This window comes from Sceloporus undulatus, chromosome 4 (assembly GCF_019175285.1).
Source record: "Sceloporus undulatus isolate JIND9_A2432 ecotype Alabama chromosome 4, SceUnd_v1.1, whole genome shotgun sequence".
Lineage (NCBI taxonomy): Eukaryota > Metazoa > Chordata > Lepidosauria > Squamata > Phrynosomatidae > Sceloporus > Sceloporus undulatus.
Genome location: NC_056525.1, coordinates 3,569,078 through 3,594,956, shown reverse-complemented (window position 1 = coordinate 3,594,956; position 25,879 = coordinate 3,569,078). Strand labels below are relative to the sequence as shown.

General features: G+C 44.6%; 1 protein-coding gene across 1 annotated transcript in view; it reads left to right on the top strand.

Moving 5' to 3' along the window:
* Positions 1-25,210, top strand: part of XKR7 (XK related 7) — a 62,373-nt gene extending 37,163 nt beyond the window's left edge. Inside the window, exons 2-3 of the mRNA XM_042464078.1 lie at positions 19,842-20,041; positions 23,404-25,210. Coding sequence (XP_042320012.1) covers positions 19,842-20,041; positions 23,404-24,365 — 1,162 coding nt within the window. The 3' untranslated portion in view covers positions 24,366-25,210. The remainder of the gene's footprint in view (positions 1-19,841; positions 20,042-23,403) is intronic.
* The last annotated feature ends 669 nt before the right edge of the window (positions 25,211-25,879 follow it).

The following is a 25,879-nucleotide window of genomic DNA, read 5'->3' as shown; positions in this document are numbered from 1 at the left end:
CCTCAGGCCTCGCTGCCCTCCTTTTCCTCCGCGCGACCATGCGTGGGGGAGGAGGAGGAGGGCAGCGAGGCCCCAGGGTTGCCTTGCAACCCCGCTACAACCGGGCTTTTCCCGGTTTTTAGCTGCACCTGTGCCGTGACCGGGCAGGTGCAGCCAAAACCGGGTTATGGCAACCCTATCTGCATGAAGAGTTATGCATTGTTGGTCCTCTGCAACTCTTGTGTTGAATGGTAATGTGCAACTGAATGCACAACCAAATGTGCAACTGAACGTGTGTGTGTCTGTGTGCACGCGCACGTTCACTACAAGATTGTGAAAGTGGTGTGTATGGCGCCATTAGGCCTTGGAACCAATGCACATTGTACATGTGTACCATGCATATCTGTGGGCCTGAAGATATGCACTGTGTGTGTGTGCATTTGGTTGTGCATTCAAATGCAGAACATCACAGTTCATGAATGAGGTAGTGCTGCACAAAGGTTATGCAGCTTTGTAAGCATAAAGTTATCCTTCATGTCCTTGCTGGTGTTGGCCTGATAAGTACAGATATGAGATTTCAGGTCCTAGCCTAGGGAGACAAGATAAGGAACATTTAATCTGAGCAGCCTAAATACTCTAAAGACACCAGATCCCATCTGATTTTGGAAGCTAAACTGGGTCAGTCTCAGTTAGTACTAGGATCACAGAATAGAATCATAGAATGATAGAGTTGGGAAAGACCCGAAGGGCCATCCAATCCAACCCCATTCTGCCATACAGAAATACATAACCAAATCACCCCCCAACAGATAGCCATTCGGCCTCTGTTGAAAAACCTCCAAAGGAGAAGACTCCACTAAACTCCAAGCCAGCATCTTCCCCTGTCAAGCAGTCTTACTGTCTAGAAGTCCTTCTTAATGTTTAGGTGAAGTTTGCTTCCATTCCTCCTGTATTCTGATTTCCCCCCCTCTTGTATGGGTTTGAACTCCTTGCCTGATGTAAAAGCCAGTGGAGCTTTGAAAGGCTGCAACATGTGTACTGTGCATTTTGGTTGGCCAGTAAAGGTGTCACTGTTTGGTGGGTTTTTGATGTTATTGCTCCTGTAGTGTGCATCCATTGCTCCATATACTACCGTGGGTCCTTGTTATCTGCTGGGTTTTGGTTCTAGGACCCCCAGTGGATAACAAAATCCGTGGATGCTCAAGTCCCATTAAATATAATGGCATAGCAAAATGGTGTCTCTTATATAAAATGGAAAATCAAGGTTTGATATTTGGAATTTATAATTTTTAAAAATATTTTAATCCACAGATGCTTGAATCTGTGGATAAAAAAAATCCATGGATAAGGAAGGCCAACTGTATTCTCTGGAGTACCAGAAAAGAAGCTTGCTCCATGGAGTAAGCTTGGGCCCGGTACAGATGGGCCAAAAGTGGTGTAGCGTCACTGATACTAGGGTTCGAGAGCGCACAGCCATCGGATGCTCCCAAACCGTAGCATGTACGGGTGCCACCATGACTGCATGGCCCCGCCCACATTGAGCGCACATCCATGATGCAAGCGCTGTGCAGCTTCTGTATGTCGCTGCGCTGCGCTTGCGTCATTTTAGCAGGTTCTTTTTGGAGCGGAGGGAACCTGTGCAGTTTGGTTGTTGTGGGCTCCCTCTGGAGGAAAAATGGGCAGCTCCAGACCACTCTTTTGGGGCGGTCTGTCCAGCCCCTTGCTTTCTGATGCTCCAGAGACTTGGACACTGGCTGCCACTGAAACTATTCTTTCTGCCCCCTGTGAGCCTCTCAGGCTCAGACTTTATTGTTGTCCACACTGCAATGAGGTTCCAGCAGGATGACTGCAAGGCATTCCATAGCGGGTAGCTCTTGGAGATAGTACAGAAGAATCTGGAGTGAAGGAACAATAACCTCTTGGCTAGAGGAGATGGTTGAAGACCTGATACCGCCTCTGTTCAGACTTTGAGGAAGTTATCATTTTGGACCTGCAGCTCCTATAATTTCAAGAACAACTAATCTTTCCAAGCTTTGCCCCGAAGGGACGTAAATCCTCAACTATTTCATCCTCATATGAGAGGATGGATAATTACAGTAATTTCTGTCATTATGTGGAGACCCATTAGAAAAGACAATGGTGCTTGGTTAAAGTAGGAGGTAATAGGAAAAGAGGGAAACCGCAGGACAGAGGGAATTACGCAGTTTACTCATGGCTGCCCTGAATTTTCAAGATCGGAGCAGGGCAAAGCATGGCCTTGGAGGTCTCGCATAATAGGGTTGCCATAGGCTGGAGCCAATTTGACACCGATTAACAGCAAAGCCACCCAATTTGTAGATGTGTGAGGCACCAGCACTCTTTGGCAGAGAAGGCCAAAGACCTTGTAAAACGACAAATCCCAGGATTCTCTAAGATGAAGCTACAGCTCTTAAAGTGGTGTCAAACTGCATCATACTAAAGGGAGAGGCAAACAAGAGGAAAAAGAGGGAAAAATTAAAAAGAAACCTATTTATTTTTTTTAAAAAGAAGGCTAAGGCAGAAGACAATTTATTCCTGTATGCCTTCAAGTTGTTTCTGACTTATGACAATCCTAAGGTGGACTAACAATATACATGTGAAATCATGGGTTTTGTTGGCAAGATATGTACAGAGGGAGTGTGCCATTGCCTTCCTCTGAGGTCAGGAGAGTGTGACTTGCCCAAAATCTGCCAGTGGGTTTTCTTGGCAAAGTGGGGATTTGAACCCTGGACTGCTGGCATCTCTAGTCCAGCAATCAAGCCACTACACCGCGATGGCTCTGGCAGAAGACAATAGATTAGAATTATATCAACAAGGAAACATATATGCATAGAATGCTAGAAAAGCAAATCTTCAAGTATGTATCCATGTAAAGCTGAGATCTCTGTGGTATCCATTTAAATGTGGAAAGGGTTGTGCATACCTGTCCATTCAGTACCAGAGGGGAGATAAGGGCACTGGTCTTCCCAGTGTTGTCATAATAGAAGCCTTGGTGGTGCATTCAACTTCTGAACATCATATGAGGTGGTTTTGCACAATAGTTATGCACCTCTGTAAGCATAAGATTATCCTCCATGTCGTTGATCATGGCCTGAAGCATGATAGCTAGGGTTGTCAGATCTCAGGCCCTAGCCTAGAGAGACAAGATAAGGAAAATTTGAGCAGCCTAAATACTCTAAAGGACCAGATCCCATCTGATTTTGGAAGCTAAACTGAGTCAGCCCTGGTTAGTACTGGAATCATAGAATAGAATCATAGAGTTGGAAGAGACCCCAAGGGCCATCCAATCCAACCCTATTCTGCCATGCAAGAAGACACCATCAAAGCCCTTCCATTGACAGATCGCCATCCAGCCTCTGTTTAAAAAAACCCAAAGAAGGAGACTCCATCCCATTCCGAGGGAGTGTTTTTCACTGTCGAACAGCTCTCACCATCAAGATGTTCTTCCTAATATTGAGGTGGAATCTCTTTCCCTCTAGTTTGCATCCATTGCTCCATGTCCCAGTCTCTGGAGCAACAGAAAGCAAGTGTGCTCCATCCTCAATCTGACATCCCTTCAAATGTTTAAACATCCCCTCTCAACCTTCTCTTTTGTAGGGTAAACATACCCAGCTCCTTAGGTCATCCTGCATAAGGTCTGGTTTCCAGGTCTTCCACCATTTTGGTTGCTCTCCCTCTGGACATGCTCCAGCTTGCCCACATCCTGTGGTGACCAGAACTGGGCACAAAACTCCAAATTAGGTCTGACCATTGGAGACTGTCAACAAATACTATGTGCTGTAGGCTATATTTCAGAAGTGGCAAAAGCCACCTTTGAACATTCCTTGCCTAAGTAAATCCTAGGGAATTCATAGGGTCGCCATAAGTCAGCAGGTGACTTGAAGGTACACAGACACTTGCTTCTAGCCAGAAGGTGAATGCAAAGTAGGGTTGAGAGTGAGCCCTGGCACCACAATGACTGAGAGGGAAGGAAGAAGCTGAGTATAGACTCACAGAAAGTTTTTTTTTCAAATTGCAGCAAGAAATCAATTACAAATTATAACAAAATTCTGCTGTATTAACTAAGATGGAGATCTTTCTTCTTGCCTATAGGTGAATCCATCAAAACTGGATAATTTGCACTCTTGTCTCCTACTTAGAGATGACCCAGGAAAACTGAAGATGAGGGGCCAGGGCCAGAAATCTGGCAATTGTAGTTTAAGTGGCATCAAAGTGCTATAATTCTGCCGTGCGAAAGAGGGTGTATTTTACCTTAGTGCTGATGTGGGCTGTTTTTCAGAGAGAGAAAGTTTTCCCTGAGGTTAGCTCCTTGGTTTTGATTTTTATATATATATTGTTGCTGCTACAGAGTTATGGTGCATTTCTCTTGCTATTTTTGCACCTTTACGTTTTATTTACTGCCTTCATTTGATTATTAGGTGCTTTGTGCTTTTTTGGAACAGAACAATCTTTATAAAATGTACTAGGGGACATGTAGCAAGAAGTGAGTTCTGGGGTGTGAATGCACAAGAGGCGGAAGACCTGTGACATTGTGTGGGGATGTGTTATAAGAAAATACTGTAAGAGAAACCACGCTGGATCAGACCAGGGACCTATCCAGACCAGCATTTGGCTCACTTTGGAGCCAGGCAGTTGCCTCCAGGAAGCCTGCTAGCTGGAGCTGTAATGAAATGAGGGCTTACAGTGTCAAAGCCTCTTGACTGTTTTTATTGCCAGGGACTATGGCTGCATCCCCACTGCAGACATAACCCAATTTGACACTACTTTAACTGCCATGGCTCCATACTATGGAATTCTGGGGTTTGTGGCACTAGAAGTCTCTGAGAGAGAGGGCTAAATGTCTCACAGAACTATAAACCCCCGAATTCCATAGCACTGAGCTATGGCAGTTAAAGTGGTGTCAAACTAGATTATTTCTACAGTGCAGATGCAGCCTATGGCATCATCTACCACTCCCTTCTGGTTCTGCCGATCCCTCTTTCAGAGTGGTCTGTCGAGCCCCAATGATACTCATCATGGTGCTCCTTGAACTGGTGCTGGTCTGTGAGCTATCGGCTGCTCGTTCATAGTGAGTTTCCAAGAAAGAAAGAAACAGTTGTATTGAATGGGCATAAACATGATTGTTGCAGAATAGAAAACCTGGTGGTTCAACATATCAGATATCTTCAGAAGCACAGATCTCTGGGGTGATCTAAAATATTCTATTTTTAACTGGATGTGCTTATATTGCGATTTTCTTCCTTTGGAAGCTGCCTTGAGTTCCAGTCTGGGAGAAAGGCAGGCTATAAATAACAAGAAGAGGCAATGTCTGGATCTTGAGTGGGCAAGTCCCTTTAACTTTACAAAAGACTTGCTCTTGGGGGCAATCAAAGTAGCTGGAATAGTTTTAACAAATATATATATATATATATATATATATATATAGAGAGAGAGAGAGAGAGAGAGAACACCACAGCTTCCTTCTTGGAATTTAAATCTACAATGCTATACAAATTATTATTATTATTATTATTATTATTATTATTATTATTATTATTATCTATGATGAAGGCTAATTTCAACAACCACCCCTCCATAGTAGGTAAATAAATTCTTACATCTTTGCGCATACAACAATGCTGTTGTGTGCCTTCAAGTCATTTCTCGCATATGGCAACCCTAAGATGAACCTATCAGGCGGTTTTCTTGGCAAGATTTGTTCAGAGGAGATTTACCATTGCCTTCCACTGGGGCTTGAGAGAGTGTGACTTGACCAAGGGTTTCATGTCCAACCTGGGAATTGAACCCTTGTCTCCAGAGTCATAGACCAACCACTGCTCCATGGTGGCTCTCACAATTTTGCTGCCTTGAAAAAAACAAATTGCCCAAGTGCTGAGAAAGCTTGATGATCAGGCTCCCCCCAGCACAAAACTGAGGTGCCTCTTTTCTTCTCCTCAGTTTGTTATTTCTCTTCTCCCCCCCCCCCCACCCCAAAGATAAAGTGCCCCACATTGGAAAGCAGCTGTCAGACTCCCCATCTTTCTCAGAGGCGATGAGCATGCGTGTCCTTGGTCTTTTCTCCAAAGGCAAGGCTCTGTCTCTTTAGCACCAGCAGTCGTATTCCCGACATATTGGAAGGCCTGGGAAGTGGTCCAAAGCCCATTAAATCATCCATCTCTCTTTCCCTACCTCCTGCTCCACCACCATTCTCCGCAGAATATTTGAAGAGTGGGATTAACTGTTGTCTGCTGTCACATCTCAGTGGCCTTGTTAAGGCAGCCAGCCAGAGCCACTGTCTCCGCGTGATGGCAAAGGAGTGGCTTTGCCTGGCCTGCTGCCCCAAAGGTGGCAGAAGGATTCGAATTGGGTCCCTTTCTCCTCTCAGGATCATAGCATCACAGAGTTGAAAGAGACCCCAAGGGCCATCCAATCCAACCCCATTCTTCCATGCAGGAAGACACAGTCAAGGCCCTCCCTATGAGAGATGGCCATCCAGTCTCTGCTTAAAAACCTCCAGGAGACTCCATCACACTCCAAGGGAGTGTCTTCCACTCTCAAATAGCTCTTTCTATAAGGAAATTCATCATAATTTTAGGAGGAATCTCTTTTCTTGTAGTTCCTATGGAGCCCTGGTAGCACAGTAGTTAAATGCCAGTCCTGCAGCCACAAGGCTGTGAGTTCAATCCCAGAGGGCTCCAAGGTTGACTCAGCCTTCCGTCCTTTCGTAGGTTAGTTAAATGAGTACCCAGCTTGTTGGGGACAATTGGTTTACAGATTGTAAACTGCTTCGAGAGGACTGAGTTCACTATGAAGCAGTATAGAAATGTAAATGCTATTGAATCCATTGCTGTGAGTTCTAGTCGATGGAACAACAGAAAACATCCTCAATATGTTTGCTGTTGCTGTTGTTGCATGCCTTTAAGTCTTTTCCAATTTTTGGCAACCCTAAGGTGAACCTGTCATGGGGTTTTCTTAGCAGGTTTCTTAAGAGGGGATTTGTCATTGCGATCCCTGAGGCTGAGAGAGTGGGGCTTGCTCAAGGTTACCCATTGGGCTGAGTTGGGATTCAGACCCTGGTCTCCAGAGTCATGGTCCAACACTTAAACCACTACACCTCATTGGCTCTCCCTCAATATGACACCCCTTCAAATATTTAAACAAGGCTGTCATGTCACCCTTAACCTTCTCTTCTGCAGGATAAACATCCCCAGCTCCCTAAGACGCTCATCATATGAGTTAGAGGTTTTCAGACCTTTCACCATTTTGGTTGCCCTCCTATGGACACACTCCAGCTTCTCAACACCCCATATCCTCACCCTATATCTGTGCATTTCATTTTTACTGTTGACATGTAGTACCTTACCTTTCTCCCAGTTGAGAGCCTGGAGAAGAGATGGGATGATCTGATAGCCCTGTTTAAACATTTGAAGGGATGTCATATTGAAGATGGAGCAAATTTGCTTTCTGTAGCTCCAGAGAATAGGATTTTATGATTCTTTGATCAGAATTTGATTCCCTGCTCAGCTGCGGAAACCCACTGGGTGACCTTGGGCAAGCCACACACTTTGGAGATTATCAGACAGGAAAAGGACATCCTTGTCCCATCCTTCTCACGCAATCGTGAGAAGGACTTTTACACAATGTCATGCTTATCCAGACATTGTCCCATCTGGGAAGAACAATTGACCACGATCACATGAAACCCTTTCATATGACGTTGTGCTGATCCTGTCCCTTTCCTCTCATTAAAGTGGCATTTTGTATTAATGGGAGTTTGTGTTAATACAATTCCACTTCTATGGCAGGATAATGACAGGATCAGTGCTACATTATAAAAGGCTTTTGCACCATCAGTCATGGGCAAAATAAGGATAGGAGAGAGATCCCGACCGAGTCCCGTCCCTGTCTGATAATCTCCATATGTAATGGGGAGAAAGAGATGGTGAATAGCAGGACTTGAGCCCATTGTGACATTTAGAGCAAGGAATAGAGCAGTGTATCTATTTCATACATTGCAATTGCTGAAAACTTGAGTTAAGCATTTAGAAATACTGTTTAGGCCTTAGAAAAGGGGCAGGCAAAGTGATACCAAGGGAATGCAAACACAAGAAAGGGAAGCATTCTAAGTGTGAACAATTTTCAATTTCTCCCTCTCTGCAATGCTATAAATTTGGAGACTGAAGGAAAATATCATTTTTGGGGACAAAATTTGTATTTTATTTGGGGGCAATGCCCTCCTTTTGCCACCACACCTTTGACACAATCCATATCATAAGCACTATGTCTATGACTGAACTGAAACGTGCCACCTTTCTACATAAGTGGTTTTTTTTAAAGTCAGGAGAATGTTTGGATGTGGAAGTGACAATAAATGTCAAAAAGTGTCCAGAAACAATCTTAAATGGAGTGACATAAATTGGCACAGATCACCACTCTGGATGAGTCTCTCTCTTTCACACACCTTTTATATTTACAGTTTCTCCCTAAATATACTAAGCTGCGTGTTTCGTAGAACGGAATATGAAGGTGGATGTGAGAAGGAGAAAGGGAGGATGGAAAAGTTGTAGCTGATCTTACTAGAAAAGTAAGGAAAGTTTTATAGTAATAGACCAAGGCAAGGCACTCTAGGTTGGGTTGCCCTTGAAAAATATTGGGAAATGTTGTTGTTGTTGTTTTGTGCCTTCAATTCGTTTCCAACTTATGGTGCCCCTAATGCAAACCTATCATGGGGTTTTCTTGGCAAGGTTGGTTCAGAGGAGGTTTGCCATTGCCATCCTCTGAGACTGAGAGATTGTGACTTGGCCAGGGTCATCCAGTGGGTTTGCATGGCAGAGCTGGGATTTAAACCCTGGTCTCCAGTGCTCAAACAACTATACCATGTTGGCCCATTGGGAAGTTTCAGATACCATGTAGAAGTCAGACAGTTGTCTGGTGTATACTTTAGAAAGCACCATTCAGTTTGGAACAAGTACACTGGCTTCTGAGTGCAATGCAAGGGGCTAGTCTGGCAAAACTATGTAACTCCTGGCCAATTTATATGCTGAGAACATCATAAGAGAAGCAAAATTTGAATCAGAATAAGGAGAAGCAAAGATAGGAGGAAGGAACATCAGCAACCTAAGATATACAGACAACACCATAATATTAGCAGAAGACATTAAAGAAGTGGAACAGTTAATAAAGAAGGTCAAAGAGGAAAGTACAAAGGCAGGTCTGATGCGGAACATAAAGGAAACAAAAATAATGACCACAGAAGAAATAGACAAATTCAATCTAGACAACGAGGAAATTGAAATAGTTAAAGAATGCCCATCTCTAGGATCAAACACTGACCAGAATGGAGACTGCAGACAAGAAACAAGAAGAAGACTAGGGATGGGAAGGGCAGCTATGAAAGAAGTGGAAAAGCTACTAAAGAGCAAAGACAACGGAGCACTAAACTCAGAAAGGTCCAGGCCATTGTATCCTCCATCATCCCCATGTACGGATGTGAGAGCTGGGCAGTGAAGGAAGCAGACAGAAAGAAAACCAATTCCTTTGAGATGGGAGGCTGGAGAAGATTACTTAAGATGCCATGGACAGCCAAGAAGACAAACAAATGGGTTCTTGAACAGATCAGACCAAGGCTCTCCTTGGAAGCAAAGATGGTCAAATTGAGACTATCACCCTTTGGGCACATCATGAGAAGAAATGGATCACTAGAAAAGCAACAATGCTAGGAAAGTTGGAGGGTGGAAGAAGGAGAGGAAGACCACAAACCAGATGGATAGACTCTATCAGGGGTTATGGTCAAGGGCTTACAGGATCTGGGCAAGGCAATGGAGGATAGGGATTCTTAGAGATGTCCACAGGGTCGCCATGAGTCGGAGTCGACTCGAGGGCAGCGAACAACAACAAAGATATCTAAATAGTCTCTTCCTCCCATGGGCCCCAATTTTGAGATCCTCAACAGCAACCCTGGCTGCATCTGCACTGCAGAAATAATGCAATTTGACACCGCTTTAACTGCCATGGCTCAATGCTATCGAGTCCTGGGATTTGTAGTTTGTTGTGGCACCATCGCTGTCTAAATATATAACAAAACTACAAATCCCAGGATTCTATAGCATGGAGCCATGGCAGTTAACGAGGTGTCAAGCTGCATTATTTCTGCAACAGCTCCTGTTGCATGTCCAGTTAGTTTTCTAAGTACATGAGATAGGGCCTTCTCTGTTTTGTTTTGTTTATATGCTGCCTTTCTCCCAAGCTGGGACCCAAGGCGGCTTCCATAACAACAAATTTAAAACGGTTTTAAAATTTAAAATTAATTTTAAAATGCTACATCTGTGGCGACCCCTTGACTGTGGAACTCCCTCCCTCTGGACACCAACCTGGCTCCATCCCTTTAGGATGTGGCAGCCAAGAAGCAATTATTTCACGTTGCCTTGGGTCCTTAAAAATCCTTTTCGGGGTTAGCTTTAGGTTTCTGTTATTGCAAGAACTCTGGCTTTTGAAAATGGCTTTTAAAACCCGTTTTTTGAAGGAATGCTTAATCTGTTGGACATCGCTTTAGGAGCCCCAGAGAGGCAATAAAAAAAATAGTTTGCATCAATCAATAAAGAATTGTTGCTTACCCAAAGGATCCTTTTCTGGAAGAGATAGCAGGTCCTGCAGATTATGGATCCCCCCCCCCCCTTTTTCCACCACGGCCACCGGTGTTATGTGCCGACCGCGTCCCCCTTGGCGCACATGCCCCCCCCCCCCCGGGCAGTTCCCCCCAATGAACCTTTGGGGCTAAAGATGTCTCAGTCTCCATTTAAGCCTTCCATCAAGCCTGCCAGGTACAGAGGGAAACCATCCCTGGGGTCCCATTGCTAAGGAGGTCTTGACTGATGGCGGCGGATGAGAAAAGGAACTTGGCCGACTGCCGCCCAAGGCACCAGGGGCCTGGCATGTGAGGAAGGTCCAGTGGGAATATGGAATCGGGGGTCTACCGTTGGCTTCCCCTCCTCCATCCCTCTTTAGGGGTGATGTATGAGCCAGAAGATGGCTAATGCATTCGACTGGCAGCATTTTATTGCTGTTGTGTGCCTTCAAGTCCTTATCAGCTTCAGCTGATACGCCAGCTGTGCCCCTTCCAAGAAATGGAAGACCTAAAGATGGTAGGGCTCATTGATGTCCCTAGGGTTGGTCTCATCAACCCCCCCCCCATTGACCTCCTTCCATGCAACACCCATACAGAATCCATAATAATGGGGGGGGGGGTTGTATTAATGTTACTCATGAATCGTAATTCCCACATATCACTGAATCTAATGGTAATAGTTGTGAAATAAACAACTGGCAACATTGAAATTATACCTTTAACTTATAATAGCAGATGCACAGAATAATTGTGTTTACATATACAGTCCTTCCTCCATTCTCGTAATTTTTAAACTTGTGTCCCTTGCTTAAGCATGAGGGATGAACGGAGGGGGAAACAATGGGGCGCGTGCATCACAATTCAAAAAGGATGTTGAGAAATTGGAGTATGTCCAAAGGAGGGCCACCAAAATGGTAAAGGACTGGAAACCATGCCTTATGAGGAAAGCTTAGGGAGCTAGGGATGATTAGCCTGGAAAAGAGACAGTTAATAGGTAATGTGATAGCCCTGGTTAAATATTTGAAGGGATGCCATATTGAGGAGGGAGCAAGCATGTTTTCTGCTGCTCCAGAGCACAGGACCTGGAGCAATGGATGCAAGCTACAGGAAAAGAGATTCCACCTCAACGTTAGAGGAATGTCCTGACAGTAAGAGCTGTTTGATGGTGGAACGCACTTCCTTGGAGAGTGGTAGTGTCTCCCTCCTTGGAGATCTTTAAGCAGAGGCTGGATGGCCATCTGTCGGGGATGCTTTGATTGAGAGTTCCTGCATGGCAGAATGGGGGTAGACTGGATGGTCCTTGGGGTCTCTTTCAACTCTGCGGTTCTGTCCTGCTTAGTGACATCACCAGGTGTCTCCTCCTGTGACCTCAGGTTTTTGGCCTTGAATTCTTGGGGCCTGGAATACTTCTGCCTTGGCAACCCTAATTACAACTACAATGAGTCCTTGGTATCCTCTAGGGTTGGGTTCCAGAACCCCCAGTGGATACCAAAATCCATGGACGCTCAAGTCCCATTAAATACAATGGCATAGTCAAATGCTATCCCTTATACAAAATGACAAAATCCAGATTTTCTGTTTGGAATGATGATTATTATTTTTTGAATATTTTCAAGCTATGGATGCTTGAATAAAAAGTCCGTGGATAAGGAGGGCCAACTGTACTTGCATTTGGATTCTGTGCATGAGTTACAATGCAACAGTTTGCATAACCTTGGGATTTGGGAGAAAGGCAACATACAAATAAATATAACAACAAGAAGAAGAAGAAGATGGAGTGGGAGAAGGCTTGGAAACATACCTGTAACTAATTAAGGTAATTTTCAAAGCTCCATATGATTCTGTGATTCTAAGTAGTCAGTCCAAGGATCCAGCACTTGGCAAGCTCAGGGTTTTTGTTGTTGTTGTTTTCTTTCCTTTCTGCAAAACAAGGCTCTGTTGTTGACAAGGCTGGCCTGACAATGAGTGGGCAAGACCAAAATATCTGAAAATTGTGAGATGTGGTGCATGAGAGGGAGGTGTGCAATGTATGACAACACTAGGCATGTGAAGCTATATATAACTGCATACATATTTGCAAAATCCTGTGCACATCTATAGAGAAGCAAGTCCCACTGAGTTTAACAAAGCTTACTTTTGTGTAAGCAAGTTCAGTGTAAGCAGATGCCTCTAATAACTGCTATAATTCTAAAATTTATCACAATGCTATATTGTGATGATAATAATAATAAAATAAAATTTATTTATGTCCCACCTCTCTACAAAATGCAATCGAGGCGGCTGACAAGATTAAAAATATACAATCCGAACCCTCAACCCACCTCCCCTTAAAATACAATTAAACAATGTAGAATTTAAAACATAAAACATACTTAAAAACAATACAATAACTGTGGTGAAGTCGGAGGTCAGCAATTGTCAATGGCCTGATAGAATTATGTTTCTTCTAGTTCTACGAGTTTCTGCTTTTCCTTAAACATTATTATTCTTGACTTATCTATGAATTAATGCGTTTTTCAAAAATCTTTATGCTGCGTGGACAATGTCTCGTGGAATTTCAGAAGCCAACAGCAACTCCTGAGTTCCTTGACAAAAGGAAAAATATTTTTAACACTTAAAATAACTATGTGCAATTAAATATAGTTTATTGGCATAGTTATACCAGCTTCGGAATTAGATTTTTCTTTCTTTCACAGAGTTAAAAGGGTGTGTGTAAGTTATGTTCACCGGTGTGCATTCTTTATTAAAATCTCCATGATGCACCACAAAAAGCCAATTTCCTTGACCTGATTATATACATTTACATGATTTACTCTAGTGGGAAAGACTCAGTGATATCCTGCATAGACTTCTAGGGATGCAGCCCCCTATTTAAATCCCCCCAGACAAGAGTGAAATGGGTTGATGGACTTTATCCCCACTTCCATGAGGGCTAGAAACTTACTAAAAATAATTTAAAATATCACGTGAAAGCTTCCCAGCCTATTGAAGTGTATGATATATCAATTTCTGTCAGAATGGCCAGACTAGTGGGATTCATGCCCTGCTGGTACACCTATGCGCAGTGGGATGTTCATGCAAACTGCCAAAGCAACATGGGAATGGAGGGGTCCAGATCTGGAGCAACAGGTAACTTTTTTAAAAACTGTGTTAAGTGTATGTTTTACTCCATTCCTGGTATGTAACGTGTTGGACATTGTCCGGACTGCTTGCACCAGAATTTTGGTTTAGGCCATTCGTTGTCCAAACAGGACAACGCAGGGGGGGGGGGGGGGGGGGCAGATCTTTTGGTCTGTGCAGACAAGGTCATAGAATCACAGAGTTGGAAGCGACCACAAGGACCATCCAGTCTAATCCCTTGCCATGGAAAGCTGGGCCAAAGCTAACAAAATGAAATTCAACACAGAGAAATGTAAGGTACTGCACTTAGGGTGGAGAAATGAAATGCACAGATATAGGATTATGGGGGACACCTGGCTTAACAAGACCATATTTCTACACCGCTTATCACTGCACTTAAGCACTCCCTAAGCGGTTTACAATGTGTAAGTTAATTGTCCTCCAACAAGCTGGGTACTCATTTTACCAACCTATGGAAAGATACAAGGCTGAGTGGAACCTGCAGTCCTGCCTGGGATTGAACTCACAACTCTGCGGCTGTGAATGGCTTCAGTACCAGCATTTAACTACTGTGCCAACTCACAGTGGTTCCCAACCTGTGGGTTGGGACCCTTTCACAGGGGTCACCTAAGACCATCAGAAAACACATATTTGCATGTAGTAATGAAAATAATTGTATGGTTGGGGGTCACCACAATATGAGGAACTGTATTAAAGGGTTGCGGCATTAGGAAGGTTGAGAACCACTGGCTTAGAAGGAGGAGAGGAAGACCACATGCCAGATGGATGGATGGACTCAGTCAGGGAAGTCATGAGAATGAACATGCAGGACCAGAGCAGAGCAGCAGAGGATAGGGATTTTTGGAGATGTCTCATCCACAGGATAGCAGTCAATTGGAGTGAACTTGAAGGCAGTTAACAACAACAACAGGCCAGCCTGGGTTAAACTGGGTCACTGTGTGTAGAAATAGCCTTTATCAAGATGCCTACAAAGCCACCCACTCCCTGGTATAGAATTCAGAGTTAGTCTAGAATATCATTATGCAAAGGGATCTTGTAGCACCTTTGAGACTAAGTGTGCAAAAGAAGTTGTTGCATTCCACAAAAGAGTATTCTTTCACAGTTAGTCTGAAATGTGCTACAGAATCCCTTTGCATATTGATAGTCCAGATTAACACAGTTGTGTCTCTGAGGGGTCATTCAGATGTCATTTTTTTTAGCATGATGATGCAAATCATTGCACTTGTGCATTTTGGGTTTGTTATTTATGCTATCGAACCATGCTGATCCACATCTCTCTGAGTTTGGTTGTTCGAATAAAGATGGTGTGGATGCATTTGGAACCCCTTTTTTGTATGGAGTTTTATCCCAGGTCTATTTGGGTCTATTCACATTGGTTATTCACACTACCAATGATGCAGGTCTTTTTAAATAAAACTTTAAATCAATTATTCCAGATTAAGCAGGTTTTTTGGCAGCCCCTCCCCCCAAAACACCCAAAATTGGGTGCATTCAGGATGCGTGTGAACAACAGAGATTTAACCCGGATTCATCCTGGATTATATTCACAGTGTGACTAGCCCCTCAGTTCTACCTCCTTCAGGAAATGCTTCCAAATGTTTAATCAGATCTCCTTTTGGGCAATTTCCATGCACTGGTTCGTTGCCACCATTGCCTCCAACTTGCCACATCTCTGGCAAGGTTAGATTTGGGGAGCAGTGTACTTACCCAGGCCTAAATGGGGATCCATTTTCTTTGGGGTGCCTTAATTGAGTTTGTCAGTTGAGCTCCCTGTGGGTCCTGAGGTTGGCAGCCACAGACTTCGAACCAGAACTTGAAAAAATTACCTTTTTGAACATGGCTCCCACTATCCCCGATGCCAACTGGGGGTTTTGAGAGTTGCATTCCAAAAACAACCTTTCCCAAGCTTTTGCACCAGAATCATGTATCTCATACCATCCGTCTCAGTCTGTAAGAGACAGTTCTGATTATTCCACTGTCATCCCACTTTTTCAACTGCTTTTAAAATGTCCCAGTTTCTCACTCCTCTTCCTGCTTTCCTCCTTTGTCCTCAGCTTACTTCAAGGGCTGCAAACTAAGTTCAGAGTCAAGTAACTCAGTGGGGAGGGGAGAGCAAAGAGTAGGATCTTCCAACTTTCCTAATTAATCCTCTGTAATCCTCCTTTTCAGCTGCTTTTAAGACGTTCCAAACTGCTTCAGCCTCTCCTTGCTTGTCTGTTTTTCCTCATTAATACCTTTTGCCATCTTGACCACAACCCAATGTTGCTTGGCTACACTTTAGAGGGTATTGTAGCTACTCTCTGCTTGTCAACTCAGAAAGAAGTCTTACTTATTCTAATGTGGTTTACTCCAAAATTTTGTATAGCTAGGATTTCAGCTTTATTTGCCCTGTAATATAGCTTTGTTTACATCAAGATTTTGCTTGTACATATTTCTATAGGGTTTTTTTTCTTATTAATCCAGAGCATGTGAGTGTCGAGAGAATGGTGTAACAGCTGTCACCATTAGACTTCCTAAGCACTCCAGGAGAAAGGGATAAAGAGAAAGGAAGGAGGAAAGCAGGCAGGTGTGAGGCTTTAGCTGGGATTACAAAGTGTTGGAGAGACTTAATGGAGATTCTTCTAGCCCTGCAAATGGCATTACGTGGAACTGTGGTCACCTTGTGCCAAAGTATGCTCTCCCCCTGTTTCCAGTATATCTACGAAAGCAAGACAGAAAACAGATGGAAGGAGGAGGATGGACAGAAAGGATCCCCATCTCATTTTCACTGTTTGTGGCAAAGATTGTGCTATTGGGGATTGTGCTAAACTGATAAAGCAAAGGTGTCCAGTTGATTCCACACCTGCAGAAAGCTGGGGAGAATTCAAAACAAAAAAAGGAAATGTGAACTTTTCACTGGAACAAAAGAGTCCCCCCCCCCCATGGTTTAATTTAGAAATGTACCTGAGCTCACAACCTCCTTGTTGCAAAAGTTCCATTGGCAGCTAGTCTGATGTGAAGTCAAAGGCTTTCATGTTGGCATCCATAGTTTTTTGTGGGTTTTTCAGGCTATGTGGCCATGTTCTAGAAGAGTTTATTCCTGATGTTTCACCAGCATCTGTGGCTGGCATCATCCTGGCGAAACATCAGGAATAAACTCTTGTAGAACATGACCACACAGTCCAAAAACCCACAAAAAAAAAACCCTAAAGATTGGAAACTTCTGTTCTACACCTTTCCTATCAAGGCTGATCTGCCTTTTCCTATGCAGTATCTATTACAATGTGCCTCGCAGAGAAATTGTAGGATCGGGGGTGGAAGAACATATCGCCACCGCAGAGGGGGTGGAGGTAAAGAAGGGTGGCTTTGTAGGTAAGGAGCATTTGCCCAGAAAGAAAGAATAGGTCTTTCTCATTTCCCGCTCCCCATCCCACCCCCCACCCCCCTTTGGCAAAATCAGAAGGCCTCCCTCTGAACACCTACATTCACTGCAGATTGACTGGCAGATGGTCGACACAGTCCCCAGCAGCTGAAGCCAAGCCTCCTTTCGTCATCCAACCTTGGGAGTTCAGTGCTTCGGCTCCATGTGGCTCAGGAAGACCAGCTGTTCCTGCCTTCTTCCAAGGCTCGTTTCATCAGAGCAATGAACAGCACCCACTGCTTAAAGGGGGAAAACGCTCTCTTGCCACCACCCCACTGTCCTGATGGGCTTCTTGTAGCTTTGGTCTGGCAGTAGTTGTCATGTAAGCAAGAGAACCATAGTACTGTTGAGTAGGAAGATAACCACAGAGGTCATCTACCTCAACCCCCGGCTAGTGCAGGAAATTCACAGCTAATGCAAAAATGAAATGCATAGATATAGGATGGGGGACACCTGGCACATTCAGGAGTCCTAGTAGACATCAAGTTGAACATGAGCCAACAGTGTGATGCAGCAGCTAAAAAAGGCGACACAAGAACTTGACACTACTACTGGGACTTGAGAAAAATTAATGTGGTTCTAGGTTGCATCAAGAGAAGTATAGTGTCAAGATCAAGAGAAGTAATAGTGCCATTCTATTTTACTTTGGTCAGGCCTCATCTGTAATACTGTGTCCAGTTCTGGGCACCACAATTCAAAAAGGATGTTGACAAGATGTAACTGTGTCCAAAGGAGGGTGACTAAAATGGTGAAGGGTCTGGAAACCATGTGCTATGAGGAGAGACTGGATATGTTCATCCTGGATAAGGTTAAAAGGTGATATAATAGCTCTGTTTAAACAGAGGCTGGATGGCCATCTGTCAGGTATGCTTTGATTGAGAGTTCCTGCATGGCAGAATGGGGGTGGACTGGGTGGCCCTTGGGGTCTCTTCCAGCTCTAAGATTCTATGATTCTGTGATTGACTGTTGTGCAGCCAACCTCTGTTTACAATCCTCCAATGGAGAGTTAATCACCCTCTGAGGGAGCCCATTCCATTGTCAAACAACTCTTACTATCAAGGCATTGTACAATAAGACAAGGTGCTGTGTTTTATCCTCCCCCAGTATCTGGCAGTTCAGCAAGCATGGTATGTCCCATCTAGGGATTTAAAATCCACAGGGAATGAATTATTGGCGGTTCCACCAATGCATACCGCTCTATCAAGGCTGCGAGCCTTTCAGGTTCTGGCTCTGCATTTGTGGAATAGTTTTCCTTTGCACCTCTGACTGGAAGAGAAACTTACCCAATTTCATAAAGGGTTGAAGATCTTCCTCTTCAATTTGCCGGATTACGGAGTTGCTGAGTGCACCTAAGGTCTCCAAAATGGATAGTGACTGATAAGGAGTTTGTTTTAGTATTATATTATTTTAGTTTTTAAGCATGTTATAGTATTGTGTTTTATTGATTATATATCTTTGATATTCTGCCCTTTGGAAAGGGTGATATAAATAAACTTTATTATTACTATGGCATTGTGCGGCTACTCCATTGTGCAGTAACACGTGCATTTTGCAGCTACTCCATTGTTTTTCTTATAGAATCACTGGAGTTGGAAGGAAACAAAAGCACCATGTGTTGCAGTAATACAAAGACAGCAGTTCTGAGAGATGGCCATCCAACATCTGTTTAAAGACCTCCAAAGAAAAAACACTGACCACTCTCCAAGGCAGTCAGTTCTACTATTGTACAGCTGTTATAGTAATGAAGTTCTTCCTAATGTTTAGGTGGAATCTCTTTTCTTCTAATTTGAATCCACTGGTTTTTGTTCTAGCATTTGGAGTAGCAGAAGATAAGCTTGTTCCATCTTCCACCTGACATCCCTTCGGATATTTAAAGATGGCTCTCATCATCTCATCTCTCAGTTTCCTCTTCTGCAAGCTAAACATGCCCAGCTCCCTAAACTGCTCCTCATAAGGCTTGGTTTCCAAACCTTTGACCATCATGATTTCCCTTCTCTGGACCCATTCCAGCTCCTTCTTGAATTGTGGTGCCCAAAAATGGACCCAGGATTCCAGATGAAATCGGACCAAAGCCAAATAGAGCAACACTTCTACTTTGCTTGATCTGTACACTACACTCCTGTTAATGCAGCCAAGAGTTGCATTGACTTTTTGGTCTCCACATCAGACTTTCAACTCATTGTAATTCTCCTTAATGGAGTCTCCCAATAAGAAAACAGACAGAGGCAGCATTAGAGAAAGCAAAGAAGGTTTGTGTGGGGAAAACAAGGTTGTGTGAAGCCTTCTGGAAAATGTGGTGAATGAGGCATGAGGTTTTTAAAGAGGAGTTGGATGGCCACCTGCGAGGAATGCTTTAGCTGTGGTTTCTATGATTCTACTTGCACTGGCAGCAGGTTGGATTAGATGGTCTTTGCTGTTCTTTCCAACTGTATGGTTCTACCACCCTTCCTTCCTTCCTCCTTCTCCTCCTTTCAGGTCTGGGATGGTACTTCCATCATTATCATTAATGTCTTCATTACTGTACTCATCATTTTTGCCTCTCATCTGTTCCTTCTTCCCATCGTGCGCCTGGGCCTTGGTGTCAAAGCACATCACGAGTGGGTAACTTGGTGTCCTCCAAGATGACATCTTGAAAAGGCTACAAAGTCCTCCCTCCAGCCTCATCACCTGCTTCTTTTTCTCTCTTCCCTTCTTTTACAGGTACCTCCGGACCCTGTATCTGGGTCTTCAGAGCCGTTGGCAGTCTGAACATCGCCGGCGCCACTTCTACTGGAGGATGATGTTTGAAAGTGCTGACATCAGCATGCTGCGTCTCCTGGAGACCTTCCTTAAGAGCGCCCCACAGCTGGTGCTCCAGCTTAGCATCATGGTGCACCAGAACTACATTGAGCCATTGCAGGGTAAGTGGCGCCTTGCAAGATCCTCTCACCTGGGTGACATCCAGCCCTGGCAAGTCCAGCATCTTGCTTCCTGCTGCCACAGCTTCATGTTTCACAGGGCAAAAAAACAGGATTTGTAGTAAGCCATGGTTTATTCTTTAAGCCTCACATTGCACTTAAGCCTCACATTACACTGCAGAGGACCATACAAACCATGGCTTGTCCTATGCCTGCTTCTGGTTTGTTTTTCTCCTGCCCCTTTTGTCAGCTCCTGTTTCAAATTCGGGGAAACAAGCCAGAGACAAGCCATGATTTGGGGTTCAAATGTCACAATAAGCCATGTCTCAAACAAGGCAGAATTGGTAAGCCAATAATATGCAATAGGTTCAGAAGACTTTGCTGGTTTAAAAACTGGCTGATCAGCAGGGGCTGTTTCATACATCACAACAAGCCACATTCCAAAAAACCATACCATGGCTTGTCATGGCATGTTAATGTGGGAATGGATTTCATTGAATAATGGGAGAAGAGGTAAGGATTAGGGTTGCCAGCATTAAAATTAGAGATGGCTCCTGTAACTTTAATGGCTGCATAGAAATGGGGATTTAAGCAAGTGTTGCTTGTCATTCAGTCTGATAACAAGCAACAACTGCTGAAATCCCGTCTTCTACAAAACCATTAAAGATATGGAGGTACTCTCTATTTTTCAATTTGGCATCTCTAGTAAGCGTGGATTACTTTTCCCAATTGCCTCAATATTAATGATAATAATAATAATAATACCTTCTGATATTTTCAGAATTTTTTTAGATTGGATTTGATAGGCTGCCACCCTAAAGAGCCAGCATGGCACAATGGTCTGAGCATTGGTCAATGACTCTGGAGACCAGGGTTCGATTCCTGTCTTGGCCTTGAAACCCAGTGACTTTGGGCAAGTCACACTCTCTCAGCCTCACGGGAAGGCAATGGCAAACTTCCTCTGAACAAATCTTGCCAGGAAAACCTCATGATAGGTTTGCCTTAGGGTTACTATAAGCCGGAAATGACTTAAAGGAATGCAGCATCAACATCCTAGATATAATAGAATGAAGTGCCCCTGAACCATTTGGGGCTTAATTTCAAGTAAAGTGAAGCACTGCAATGTCAGGTTATAATCCTATAGATAGACCTCAGTTGACAGCATAGACATATTCCTTGGCACGACTTTAACAGAAAATTTGGTAGCAGAGGCAAAAATAGCAAGGAGCGAATAGGTTTCAGCTTGTGCACCACAAAAAAGAAGACCATGCTTCAGCAAACATTTATCCCAAACTAACATTATGCACATTTGAAAAGAAACAACCAGGTCAGATAAGCCTTGCCTAAGTAAACCAAAGCATTTTGAGCCTTCTAGAGAACACTGAGAGCCAGCATGTGTAGTGGTTTGAATGTTGGAGTACAACTCTGGAGACCAGAGTTCGATTCCTGCTTGGCCTTAAAATTCACTGGGAGATCATGGGCAAGTCACACTCTCTCAGCCTCAGAGGAAAGCCACAGCAAACATCCTCTGAACAAATGTTGCCAGGAAAATCCCATAATAGGGATGCTTTAGGGTTGTCGTAAGTCAGAAATGACTTGAAGGCACACAGCAGAGAGCGAGAGAGAACACTAGAACAAATAATTTCCCCCCTTTCCCCGGTCACCAGTTTTCTTTGGATTTTTGTTTGGGTTGCCAAACTTACAGATCGATTCTTTTTAACATGCTGGGGATATACCTGGTAAGGTAGGCTTATCCCTCACCTCCCTTTTTCCTTCCCTTTTTTTGTATTAAACCTCTATTATCTTCCCACTTAGCTTTGTACAAACACAACTCCCTTCCACCCACCCACCCACTTATAATATCCTGGCAGATTATTCATGAATGCAAATATGGGAATTGAGTTTTGTAGTAAGAATCAAGGAAATGTTTCATTTCCTTTCATCACGCACATTTCTTTTAACAAAGAAAACCCTCTGCTCTCCTCCCTCCGTGCCTTCAAACATTTTCCGATGTGTTGCATCTCTTCTTGTCCTTTCTTCCTTTTCTCTGTAGTGCTGCGTTTTGCTCCACCTTTCATCCTTTCTTGCATCTTTGCTCCATCATCCTCTCTCTCACACACTCTCTCTATTTCTAGGTTTCCGCCTTCTTTTCTTTTCTGTCTGTAAATCTTCATTCTTCCCAGCATCTGAAGCGCCTATCCAGACTTGCCATTAAGATTGACCACATGCAGGGCCAGACCTACTAACTGTATGTTTCATTCACCATTCTGCATCCCTTACAGTGGCCAGTCCAATAGGCCAGAACAGTTTCTAGCAGGGTGCAATGAAGCTAGCCAAGTGCTATTAATATTAGCCCTGCAGCTTCAGACTGATTGAAACTGCTGCCACACTGCAGAATGAATGCAGTTTCACACTGCTATAACTGTCATGGCTCCATTATATGGAATCCTGGGATTTGTAATTGTTGTGGCACCAGAAGGCTCAATCTCTTGCAAAACTGCAAATCCCAGAATACCATAGCATTGAGCCATAGCAGTTAAAATGGTGTCAAATTGTTTTTGTTATACATAGCACTTCTGTTCCACTTTAACTGCCATCTTAGGGTAGAAACAACGCAGTTTAACACCACTTTAAGTGCTATAGGTCCATTCTGCGGCATCCTGGGACTTATTGTTTTACAAGGTCTTTAACCTTCTCTGTCAAAGAATGCTGCTTTTTACAAAACTACAAATCCAGCTATTCCATAGGATGGAGCCATAGCAGTTAAGGGGGTGTCAAACTGCAGTTTTTACAATGTAGATGTACCTTTATAAAATGCTGGGATCTGTAGTACAGGGAAGCAGCAGAGCTTCCTGGCAGAGGAGTCTAAGTATTTACAAACCCCAGGATTCCATAGGATGCAGACAGGAAATTTAAAGTGGGATCACAGTGCTAAACGGTTGGCCCTCCATATGCATGAATTCCTTATCCACAGATTCAGGCATCCAGAGCTTGGAAATATTTTTTTAAAAAATACATCTCAAAAAGCAAATCTTGATGTTGCTGTTACATATAAGGGACACCATTTTATTGTGTCATTGCATATAACGGGATTTAAGCATCCACAGATTTTGGTATCCATGGGGGGTCCTGGAACCAAACCCCAGCAGATACCAAGGACCCACTGCACTAGGGTAGTGTGTAAGGAGCCTTGGTCTCACATGTCCTGTTTATTACCTTTCCTTCTCTTCCCATCCTCATCTCCTGCTGTCTTACTTTCTCTCATGTCATTCCCTTTTCCACTGTGATCCCTCCTTCTCAGTAACACCGTTTCTCTGCCCCCTAACCCCCTGCTTCCCCTTCTCTCTCCTTGTTCGCCTGGGTAGGTCTCTCGGCTTCAGCCTCCTTGGTCTCCCTGGCATGGACCCTCGCCTCGTACCAGAAGGTGCTACGGGATTCACGGGAAGACAAGCTGCCCATGTCCTACAAAGGGGCGGTGGTGCAGATCCTCTGGCACCTCTTCACCATCGCCGCCCGGGCCATCGCCTTCGCCCTCTTTGCCTCTGTGTTCCAGCTCTACTTCGGCATCTTCATCGTCACTCACTGGTGCATCATGACCTTCTGGATCATCCAAGGCGAGACGGATTTCTGCATGTCCAAGTGGGAGGAGATCATCTACAACATGGTGGTGGGCATCATCTACATCTTCTGCTGGTTCAACGTCAAGGAGGGCCGGAGCCGGTGCCGCATGTCCATCTACTATACCATCACCCTGTTGGAGAACGCCGCCCTAACTGGGCTCTGGTACTGGTACCGGAGCGAGAAGAACATCTCCGAATCCAACGCCTTAATCATCGTCTGTGTTGTCACATCCAGCTTCGCTTTAGGTGTCTTCTTCATGTTCATCTACTACTGCCTCTTGCACCCCAATGGGACCATTTTTGGGACACAGAGCACAGGCTGCATTTGCAGCGAGGAGACCACTGCAGTCCCCAGTGGTGCGGGGGTACCTGGGGATATCATCACCAGCCCCCCGCGCTCCTTGCCAAGGACTACAGGGGCCGAGAGGGAGGGGGTAGCTGGAGACAGAGACAGCTGCGTGCCGGTCTTTCAGGTCCGGCCTAGTGTCCCCCCGACCCCTGTGCCCCGTGCCCCACGGACAGAAGGCCCCGTCATCCGTATTGACTTGCCACGGAAGAAATACCCTGCCTGGGACGCCCATTTTATCGACCGGCGCCTCCGGAAGACCATCCTGGTGCTGGAATACAGCTCACCCACCACGCCGCGCTTGCAGTACCGCAGTGTGGGAGCTTCGCAGGAGCTGTTGGAGTATGAGACCACCGTGTAAAAAAAAATGAACAATGAATGAGCTGCAAGCGACCCTGTGCTTCGGGGTCCCCTTCCTGAGTGTAAGGGCCAGGCCTGGCTTTTCTAAGAAGCCATGGCAAATGGGTCTCGGGTTCTGTTCCCTTGCCACGGTCCATGGGGAGCAAGCGGGGGGAACGTGGAGACCCCCAAAGCAGCAGGCCGCTTCCCGTTTCTCGTTGGCAATTTTGGTTGATTGTTCCTCCTCTGTGAAGACCTCCATCTCTTCCTTTCTTCCTTCTTTTCCTCTTCCCCCCATCCTGGCTCAGACTCCCTTCCCAAATGGGCCAATTTTGGTGCTACTTTCCCTCTTTTCTAAGGTTGCCCAATGGGCTACGGGCCACCATTAAGGAAACAATGCCGCCGTCTCTCCCTCAGGTAGTCCAGGTGGTTTCTCATCTGCCCTGGAGGCCCCGACAGGAGGGGTGCCCTCTCCAAGTATCCTGTCCCCCCCTGAAAAAGTGGTGGTTGGCAATGGCTTCTCCCCAAATACCTCACCTGTTGTTACCTGAGCCAGGCAGTGTAGGCCTCGTTTTTGGAGGTGATGGATTTCCGTTACCTGAGGGTCATCGGGGGGGAGGGCTGGCACAGAGGGGGGGGATTGATGGTGGCTTGTTTAAGGGCAGGTGGCAGAGGGTTAATTCAAGGTTCATTTAAGAGCAAGCGATGGAGAGTTAATTGCCGGATCCTAGGTGAAGAATGACGAAATGAAAAATATGTCCACCCAGGGAATCATAGCGGGGCAAGATCTGTGGCACTGGGCACTAATAGTCAATGGCTGCGTGGCACAGGCTAGCATTGGGCAGAAAGGGGGTATGAGGGTTGAAACACATTAGGGTTGTGTGGGAGGGCTGGGGTTTTTTGGGGTGGGTGGGGGGAGAAGGACCATTTTCCATGCAGGATGTCAGATCTAGCTCTCCAAAAAAGAAACAAAACCATACCGTCCCTCTTGTTTTGCTCTCCCTGCCTTCCCCACTTTGCCCACAGGCTTCAGTTATCCAGGCTGACGTGGTTTTGAAAATAGAGGGTCCATTCAAACTCGGCAATTGTACCAAGATACTGCTTTAAGTGTCACGGCTCCAACCTGGGAGATCCTAGGCGGAGTAGTTTCAGGAGGAACTTGGAATCCTCTGTTGCAGTTCAGAGGAGTGTGCCAGAGTACAACAACTATTATTATTATTATTATTATTATCATCATCATCATCATCATCATCATCTTCATCATCTTGCTCTTTTCCTAAAACTCTGGGACCCAGAGCGGCTCACAATACTAAAAGAACAGTACAATTAAAAACATAGAAAACTGGTATGTTAAAAGTGGTACATTTATATCCACTTTCCACCAAAAATTGGAACTCCAAGCAGCATTAGAATTCTTAAGTGCCTCACCGAACTACAAATCCTAAGGTTCCATGCCATAGCATCAACGTCCTATTGTTGTGTACTGTGGATACCTCTTGTCTCCTCCACACTCCACATTTACATCACTTTGAACCC